The sequence below is a fragment of the Rousettus aegyptiacus genome, unplaced genomic scaffold (genome assembly GCF_014176215.1).
Source record: "Rousettus aegyptiacus isolate mRouAeg1 unplaced genomic scaffold, mRouAeg1.p scaffold_m13_p_5, whole genome shotgun sequence".
Classification (NCBI taxonomy): Eukaryota; Metazoa; Chordata; class Mammalia; order Chiroptera; family Pteropodidae; genus Rousettus; species Rousettus aegyptiacus.
Genome location: NW_023416308.1, coordinates 16,515,065 through 16,525,101, shown reverse-complemented (window position 1 = coordinate 16,525,101; position 10,037 = coordinate 16,515,065). Strand labels below are relative to the sequence as shown.

General features: G+C 47.6%; 1 protein-coding gene across 1 annotated transcript in view; it reads right to left on the bottom strand.

The window, feature by feature from the left end:
* TBC1D10A (TBC1 domain family member 10A) overlaps window positions 1-3,968 on the bottom strand; it is a 30,472-nt gene extending 26,504 nt beyond the window's left edge. Inside the window, exon 1 of the mRNA XM_016135586.2 lies at window positions 3,704-3,968. Coding sequence (XP_015991072.1) covers window positions 3,704-3,912 — 209 coding nt within the window. The 5' untranslated portion in view covers window positions 3,913-3,968. The remainder of the gene's footprint in view (window positions 1-3,703) is intronic.
* Between the last annotated feature and the right edge of the window lie 6,069 nt (window positions 3,969-10,037).

The following is a 10,037-nucleotide window of genomic DNA, read 5'->3' as shown; positions in this document are numbered from 1 at the left end:
AGCTCCAGCCTCAGGAGGCTAGTCCTGGCAATTACATGGGAAAAGGAGAGGGAGGTCAGGGACCCATCTCTCTCAGGTCATCTCCTTCAGGCCAGGAGACCTGGTATCTAATCGAAATCCTTCTTTCCCTTCCTGACTAACTCCTCTATGCTACGGAAGGGAACCTCTTCAAACAGGTTTGCTCTTCCTACCCCCAAAGTGATAGGAATGGTAACATCACTCCTCATACCCTTCCCTGCTGGATTCCTAGCCCTCACTTTTCTCCTCCTCTGATCTTTCCTGGACTTCAACAACCAGCTCATTTCCCAGCCAAGCCAAAAGAATTAATGCTGCTAGCACCGCTGTCTGTGCCCATGCCACCTACAGGGCCCTTCACTGGCTGGCTGCTTTCTTGCCTTTCTCACTTACTGGCTACTGCTCAAGAGCAGGTAACAACCATCTCAGTCCTACCAAATGTTCTCCGCAGAGCAGGCCCAAAAGACAGACAAGGTGAAGAAGTAGAAAGGGCCTAGGGCTGGGAATCAAGAGTTCTGGGCTCAATTCCTGACGTTGCTCCTAAAAGGCTAAAGTGGTAAGTTTAATCACTTCTCTCAGGTCTCAGTTTACCTATCTGTAAGATGATGGCCATCTCTAAGGTCATATTCAGCTTTCTGACTTGTCAGAAAATGTCATTTAGTAAGTTAGTATTAAGTGAGGACTTACTTTGATGCAGGCCTGAGAAGAAAAGGTGAAAAGTCTGGTTCCAGCCCTGAAGTTGATCAGTCTAATGAACTGGTAATGACAATACACTCCTACCCTTGCTAGGCTGTCCTTGTTAGCCTCTTACACTGCTGAAGGAGTAAAACACGCTGAGCTAAGCCACGAAAGGTGAGGGTAGGCAAGTTCCTGCAAGGAACTTTCTGTCTACCTGTCTGGCACCTGGTTTTCTGCTGGGACCATAGGCCATATTTATTAATAGATGATGAAGGCAGTGGAAACTGTTCTGACCTGGGAGTCAGAAACCCTGGGTTTAAGTCTTTATTCTGCTAGACTAAGCTTAGCCTTCTGTATGACATTAAGCAAGATATTCTCCTCTCTGGGCTTCAGTTTCCTCATGCCAGACACTGAACAGTCACCCAAGCAGGTAGCCTCTGACCTGCTTTCTTCCCCATCTCTCCAGCCCCCAGCAACTGCCAAAACTAACTGTCTTGAATAACCTTTGGCCCAGGATGGCTGAAATGGACCTTCAATCTAGAGCCAGAGTCCTCACCATCTCTACTGCAGCCATCAGTGCTAATGTTTCACTTCTCTGTGATAGCACATGGACTCCTAGCTGTCAATCACGAGACTGGGTTCAGGGCGGTCACCCTGAAACTTCCCCTCCTATGGCTGTGGGCAGGGACTTACTTTTGGCTTTTTTGGAACCACAATATAAACTAAGTAGCGAACATCAAAGCTTTCAGACACCAGAGATTTTTAGGTTGACCAACAGGGTCAAGAAAGTGAGGCATGGAAAGAAAAGGGAAATGGGGATCCCACTTCAGCTCCAGACACCAATGATGCAGAGGGTGTCTGCAAAGCCTAGGGGTTTGTGGTTGGGGGGTAGAGAAGACAGATGTCTGGCAGCCTGGTTGGGGACTACAGACAAAGGGAGGTGCTCCCACTGGGGCTCTCTGTCTGCAAATACCAGAGGTATGCCCTCGATTTTCAAACCCTTAGAAAGAAAAGAAATGAAGCTAACATTTTCGGGGCCACTACTCATACCAGGCACTATGCAAGGCAGTTTCGCATACCTAATCTCATTTAATCCCCACAGTAATCTTGGAAGTAGGTGTTGCCCTTTACTGTGAATAAACAGAGATTCTTAATCTTGCCAAGGATCACACAGCCAGCAAGTGTGAGTTCTTCCTAAGTCTGGCCTTTTCTCACTATATCACACTGCTCTATACCCTGAAATCTGGTTAACTGTCTGATAAACATGTAGTGGGAATTCTTATCTCCTAGAATTCACCAGCAAATCTGAACTCACTGTTCCAAGAACCCACAAATGCAACTGCGAACTCCTTTCTCACTTCTTAAGACACTGTCCCTCCCAGGGCCCTAGTCCCTGATGACTGCTCTTCAATTAAAAAATATACCTTAAATCCACTTTGGGTTCTCACAAGCTAATCCCTAGGGAACTGTGACAAAGCATCGAGTAGGGATGAGGGATCAGAATAAGAGGTACTCTCTGAGTCCTGGACTGGCCTAGGTTTAGCCTGCTCTGAGCAAGTGGGGAGACGCTGAAGGAGACAAATCCAGTGAGTAGGAGAAAGAGAACTCTCCTTAAGCAAAGGATCTACATTTCTCCAGAGGAGGAGAAGGTAAATACGAATCTTCGGGACCGAGGAAAATCCTGGAAGTGACCTTGATGGGGCTGCCTGTGTGGCTGGGATTCTTACACTTCATAAGTCACAAGAGAGGCTGGAGGACCCTTGGACAGTCACAACTGGTCAGAGAAGGGGAGGAAGGACCCTCTGGAGCAGGGTTATGGTTGAGTGCTGTGGGATCCCACAGGTGATTGTGTAGGCCTAACTCTGTTGAAGGGGAGGCACATCGCTAGGGAGGCTGGTCAGTTCTGTGCAGAACACTGGTCTCATGTGACAGGACAGCTGGGTTGAGAGTAAGGTTTGCAGTCCATCTTTCCTAAAGGGACTACTAGCGCATATATATGATCTCTGTGAGGACTGGACTCAGGGGGTTCTTAGGGACCAAGTGTGGCTGCCCAGTTTACCCAGCTTGGAGGGAAAGTGCTACTCCACTGCCTCACATTTCTTTGCCTGTCAGATGGGTGCCTACATGCTCTGGGGGGAAGGATTTGGATCCTGCTGTCTCCCTGCCTGGCCCCCTCCTCCTCATTCAGTGTTTTGGGAGGAGGCGCATGTTTCCATAGCATACTGGGAGACAGCAGATAGTCTGTCCTGGAGGTGAGTCACTGTCACCCTGTGGGTACTGAGAAGGGGGAGTGTCTGCCTACCTGTTGCAAGTGACAGGGAGAAATCTGTCTCTGAGGTGGGAGAGAAGCACTCTCTGACCCCTCTGTGAGAGGAACAGACTGTCTGTCCCAGGGTGGGACTGTTTGTACCTTTGATAACCAATGACAGTCCATCCAGAGGTCTGTGTGTCTTGAGGTAAGCGTCAGTCTGCCCTGGGGTGGGGTGGAGGCATGATAGTCTGTCCCTTTGAAGCCTGTCTAAGGTGCCCCCTGGTGTGGGGGTAGAGGGGTGATAATACAAGGGTGTCCGTGAGTCTTAAGGGGGCGGTATAGAGAATATCTGTCTGTTGCGGGAGGGGCAGCCATCTGTGAGCCTGTCAGAGGTAGCAAAGTCAATCAGCTCTAAGGCCGTGTGGCAGCAGTGCTATGGGGACAAGTGTCTGTTCCACAGTTGGGAGGAGGGCACTATCGGCTCTTCCTGGGGAGTGGGTCGGTCGGTCTGTCTGTATGGTGGAGGCAGGGGGGAAGTGGGGTTGGCCTATCTGTCCCCCGGTCGGAAGTGGGCTCTCGGGTCAGTCAGCCTGAGGGGGAAGTGGGGGTGGGGCGGGGGAGAGAAGGAATCGGCTGTCCTTGGATGGGCTGGGAGTATGTCAGTCCGTCCTGAGGGAGTTCTGTTCCCATCGAGACCCCACCCCCGTGGGGTCCCGCGCTCTGCCCCAGCCCCCGGCCCAGTGCCTCGGCGCTACTCACGCGCCCTCGGCGCCCTGCGAGCCCACGATGAAGCCGAACTTGTCGATACGGCGCTCGGCAAAGCCGTTGGCCTCTGAGTCGGAGCCGAGAGAGCTGAGCTCGTCGGCGGTTGCGGCGTCGGGGCCCGGGGCCAGGCTTTCTCGGGTCCCAGAAAGGCTGCCCCCGGCCGCGGGCGCGCGCGGCCCGTTCTCTCCAGGGCTCTTCGCCATCCCGGCCGCGCCCGCCGCCTCAGCCTCAGCAGCCACCTCAGCCACCTCAGCCTCCTCAGCCACCCAGCCACCGCCGACGCCCCGCCCACGCGCCGCGCCCATTGGTCGCTGCAAAGCTAGGGGCGGGGCCCCAGGCCGTCCCGGGAGCTTCCCCCCCACGCCCAATGAGCGCCGCGGACCCTGGGGCCCGCCCACCTCCCCCAGGATGGCGCCAACCGGCCCGACGTGAGGGGGCGGGGCAGCCGTCCCTCGGAGCCCTCCCCGGCCTCCCAGGCTGCCAATCACAAGAGCTCACCTGAAAAAGCTCTGGCTTTTCCGGGTTGGCTCGAACAGGGCCTGTCACTTGCAGCGACAAGCAGGCAGAGGAGGGGGGCGTCCGCCAGGGATTCTGCTTCTTTCTCCTGATCCCCTGCTCCTCTCGAGACACCAAGGACTTTGGCGGGGATTATTTCATCCATTCATTTATGAGGAGCTCTAAGGAGACTCAGCATGGTTCCGGGACTCGCCCAGGCACACAGCGGCTTAAAGACCCAGGCTGACTTAGAAGTTCAGCCGCCCCTTCCTCAGCTTACTGCTTCTGGGGCCTTAAGTTAGCTCGTGGGAGTAATTAATAAGAATAACAACCAACGTTTATTGAACCATGCACCGCCTCAAGTTCCACCTATTTACTCTTACTTTTTTGTCCCCAGCAGCTTTGAGATATAATCAACATGCCAGAAAAATCCATAGAGTTGTACAACTATCACCATAATCTCATTTTGGATCATTTTCATCACCCCAGAAAGAAATTCCTATCCATTAGTTGTCACTCACCAACCTTCCTCCTCAGGCCCTAGCAGCCACTAATCTGCTTTCTGTCTCTGTAGATTTGCCTTTTCTGGAACCATACAAATGGAACCATATAATATGTACTTTTGTGTGTCTGGCTTATTTCACTTACCATAGTGTTTTCAAGGTCCATTCATGTTGTAGCATGTATCAGTACTTCATTCCTTTTTATGGCTGAATAATATTCCTTTGTATGGATAGACCATTTTGTATATCCATTTGTCAGTGATGGTTGTATATGTTGTTTCCATTTTGAAGCTATTTTGAATAATGCTGGTATGAACATTCAGGTACAAGCTCTCATGTGAACATATATTTTCATTTCGCTTGGGTAAATACCTAGGAGTGGAAATTTCGGGTCACTTGGTAACTCTTAAAACCTTTTGAGGAACTGGCAAGCTGTTTTCCAAATTTGTCACACCACTCCTTACAATCTTTTAGCAACAAGATAGATACTATTATTAGTTCCATTTTATAGTTAAGGAAACTGAGGTGCAGGGAAGTGAAGTCAGCTGCATAGTCCCTGAAACAGCTTGTAGCAGAGCCAGGATGTGACCCTAGCTCTTACCAACAGCTTACATTGGGAGGCATGGGCCAATTGTATCTACATAGACTTAGCTTCCAGCAGCCTACTTCTGACCCCAGAGATTGTCAACACTTGAAGACATAACAATAGCTCCTCACTTAAGTCTAATACTTTATAGTTTACAAGTCACAGCCATGTTGTCATTTGACATTCTCCTATAGACCTGTGGGGGAGACAGGACCAGAGAGGCGAAGGGACTGAAAGAGCCAGGCCTGAGCTGCAGGGCCTGGGACAGGATGCTAATGGGCCCAAAGCAAGCCCCAAGAAGGGAAGAGGTTTCAGTGATTTCAACAACAGTCATTTCCTTGATGCCATGTGGCCCAGACATTCTTGAAGACTTCACTATGCAATCTTAACATTCCATAGGCTTCTGGTTTTCCACATACAGGGCAACAAAATACATGGGCATGGGCACAGGCTATTTTGGTCTTAAACTCTCAGTCGAGGAAGGTGTTTCCTCCTTTCCAGTGGCTCTAGACAGAGTGGTGGGCTCTTAGTCCCAATTCCCACGAGGGGCAGAGTGGGCCTTATATTGAAATGTAGGCCTATCCCAAAAAAGGGAGCCAGACACACCTGGAACAGATATGAAGCCCCAAAATCTGGCAGTATCCACATCTTCAACTCCATAATTCTGGTCCTAGAGTCATAACCCAAACACATTCAGCTCTATAAGGGCACATATACATTGATGTTCACCCTAGGGATGTTTGGGGGGTGGTGAGGTTGGGAGTAGGTTAGAGGGACCCAGGAGTCCATCTTTGGGAGACTGGATAAATGTTTCAAGTTAAGGCTTTGATTCCCCAGCTTCTAATTTTTTTTTACAAGACTACCTAGGATTCAAATCTACTCTGTTGCTATGTGACCTTGAACAAATCACTTTTCTCTGAGCTCATTTCTTCATCTGCCAAATGGAAATACTGAAAAAATACCTCCTTGGAGGAATTTTTCTGAGACTTCAGTGTGATAACATGGGTTAAACATCTAACACATGGAGGAACCCAGTAAACGGAAGCCAGGAGTAGTGGCATTTGTAGTTTGCAAAGTAATTGCAAATTCATTACTGTCTTATGTGTTTCCCATCACGGCCTGTGGTTGCAACAGTGAAGTTTACCTCATTTAACCAGTGGCACATGGCTTGGAAGTCGTTTCATGGCTGCAACCCTATGAAGCCTCCAGAACATAGCAGACACTTGATAAATGTTAGGTTTCTTTACTTCAAACTCCAGAGCACTTGACCTTAGTTGATATTACTCTAGTGAACAAAAGAGATGAAGTCCTGGCCCATGGGAGAACATGAATAAGCATAGAATATTTGTAAGGTAATGTGAAAAGGAAAATAAAGCAGGGGAAGTTATAGAGAATGCTGAGGGCAAAGGTATGGCTTGGGGAAGGAGTAGATAGAAATGAAGAAGGCTCTCTGTGGGGACCTGGGAGAATAGTGTGCAGGAAGCAGGGCAGCAAGTGCAAAGCCCTTGCAAGAAGCAGGCTCAGATGATGGTATGGGTAAACTGGTGTGAGAAAGCAGGAGCAAATGAATGAATGATTCAAAGGATGCCCTGCAGAATCACGTGGCTCAACAAAATGAGAGGCCTTTGGCAATGCTGTAAAACATTCTCATAGACTGACTGCTGTAGATATTCTTTTGAGGATGAGAGATGCTTGGCTAGGGCTACAAGAATATATATTGATAACTTGGAGTCTCATCACTGGGGTCATTCCTGAAAATTTAGCTCAAGATGCTCACACAGGCCCCTGGTATGTGGAGCTCCCATATGTGCTCAGGAAACCTGTCAGCAATGGCCACAAGCAGATATCCAGAAGTCATAGCCTTTATTTGTAATGAGAGCAGTGATTCAAAGTGGACAGCTGGTGCCCAGTAGCCTATGATGAGTAGGCAAACTATAAAGCTTCTTTATCCTTACACTGACAATAACAGTTAAGAAGCTTTTGGTCCAAGTGGCAGAGAACACAACTCAAATGGGCTTAACTCAAAACTGCCTTTAGTGGATCCCATACCTTAAAAATATCAAAGGTATATAAGCTTCAGCAGCAGTTTGATCCAGAGGTTATCACCAGGGATATCAACCTAATTTTCCTTTTTACTCCTTTTCTCTTTGTCCCTCTTCCTGTGGTTGCCTCATCCTCAAGCTAGAGCCACTCATGGCAGCAGCTCCAGGCTCACTCACCTTCTTCCTTCACACATCCATACAACAAATGACTCTTCTGGTAGCTTCTGCTCAATGGTGAAGAGGCTGCATTCCTTCCTCTATCACCTGTTCATACAACACATCTATTCCTATCTAATCACAGCCACTGGTTTGCGGGGGGGTGGGGGGGGGGTGGCACATCAGGTAACACTGACTAGCTTAACTGAACTCAGCTTAGAATGATAGTATCTTCTCTGTAATGATAAAGAATAGGAAAGTATTTTGTCTTGTTTCATGGATTGTATGGCTCAGGGGTACCTACAATTTTTTTTTTTTTTAATATAACAATGTAGAATAGTTAGAGCAAATCCCCAAATCAAATAGTTAATAATCTAACCTCAAGATCTTACATTTTACTTTCATTTTAAAAAACTTCTAAAAATCTTATATATTAGTATGTATACTCCTAGATATGAGCTATATTATACTTTTTTGATTTTTGAATTATAGGGATAGATGAAATAGTACATACAAAGATTGCTATGATTATAGTACACCACACATTTCAAGTATATAGCATAACAACCTAATGTAATCTTCATATATATTCTCTAATACAATATATAATTTTAAAAAGTGCAATGGGTCTAATCATTAGTGATCTCCTCTGGGCTACATGACAAGTGCTCATTTCAAGCAGCTGGTAGAACTGAAACTGACATTCTTTAATGTCTGCAATCCCTGGAACTCATTTCGAGCAAGTCTTTAAAATTAGTGATTCTGAAAGCATCAACTTGTGCCTGATTTTCCCAGCAGTGCCACAACAGGAACATTTCTCTGTATTTCACATTCCAGTCTGGTGAAATGGTGAGGACTGTGTGGCCACCAAGAACAGAAGAGCTGCTTTGGCCTTCCAGAGCCCTCACTGGCTATGTAACCTTGGGTATCCACCTCATTGAAACAATAGGGCAGATAATCCACAGAGGATTGCAGTGAGAATGAGAAAAGCTGTGCAAAGTGCTGCCTACATGCTGCAAACCCTAAGAAATGCATGCAGAGTGCTGTGCTACAAGCTGGGCCTGTGGCCACTGACAGTCACAAGGCCATCTTGTGGTCAATGGGCCTTCTGCGACTGAGTGAGCCAGGACAGATGTTCATTCAGGAGCTCCGGGAAACTGGGTTCGGAACCCAGAGGCTGCTCAAAGGACCCATTCACTCACATACCACCCAGCAGCATTCTTGGCCTCCAGTCACAGCCTCAGTCACAGAGGGCCTGTACGATCTGCCAATCTATGCAGTGCTCTGTCCCCACCTCCAGAGCCAATCTCAGGAAGAAAGGAGAGCTAGGAGTGTAGGTCTCCCCCAGGTCTCCTGACCCCTTCCCTCTTGGAGCAAGATCCAGATGGTGTTCAGAGGGATTTTTGGTGTTGGACATGGAGAAGCGATTAGCAGGGGGCTTACTTTAAGCACCCAAACCATGGAGCCCATTTCAGGAAGGCAAATTTCAGCTCTGGTCCCTGAAGGAAACTTTCAGTAACCAGGTAAGAGGCAAATTTCAAAAAGGGTGAGGAATAACATTCCACAGACCAAGTTAAAAACTTGGTCCAGCAGTTTGTAAAGCAGCCACACAACTGGCACTATAGAAGGGCCACCTAAGCCCTAGGTCTGGAGTTGCAAGCTCTGAGCTTGGCAGGGGGTAGGGTAGGGTAGGGTGGTAAATAGAATACTGGTTCTGTGACCTTGGGAATGGCCTCACCCCTCTAAACCGTGGAGATGACCTCAGGGGGAAACTAGTAGGATCAAATAGGAGGGAACTGCAAAGAAAAGGCACTGGGTAGTCCTCTCAGGAAAAATACATGAGATATCCAGAATGAAATACACAAGATATCCAGAATGAAATCAGCTTTAGGTTTAAAACCAGAAAATACTTATCAACAGTCTCTCACCTTTCTCCCTTGGAACACCTACAGCAGCATCTACTTCCCTGTGATAGCACAATTCCTAAAACAGCAGCCTATATCTGGCCCTTACTAGAGGGCAAGAACTGTAATAAGTGTTTTGCATACATTCTCTTTTCATCTTCTTACTGTGTGACTGTGGACATGGGACTCAACCTCTCTGTGCCTCAGTTTACTCAAGTTTAAAATAGGAATACTCACATCAGAATTATGAGTTAAAACAGATAAAGTGCTTAAGACACTAAGGGTGCACTGGTTAAGCTTTAGTCCTTAAATAGTTCAAGGCCTTGGCACAATTATATATTTTAACAATAAATACATTTTAAAAAACCCTCATCATGTCCTTGTGCTCACTCAGGGCAAGCCACCTGCCCAAGGTCACAGAGCCAATCAGGTGGTGGATAACAGGAAATCTCTACCTTCTTAACCCAGGACCTGCATCCCATCTGTCACGGTTTTGTGGTCCTGGCATGTTGCGGACATCTGTATTAGTTTGTTAAATATATGGGGCTATGCCTTTGGAGAGCCCGAATGTTTTAAAAGGGCAATAAAAATTTACTGAAGAAAGACTCATGAAAGACTTGATGGTATTAAGTAGTTAAAAGC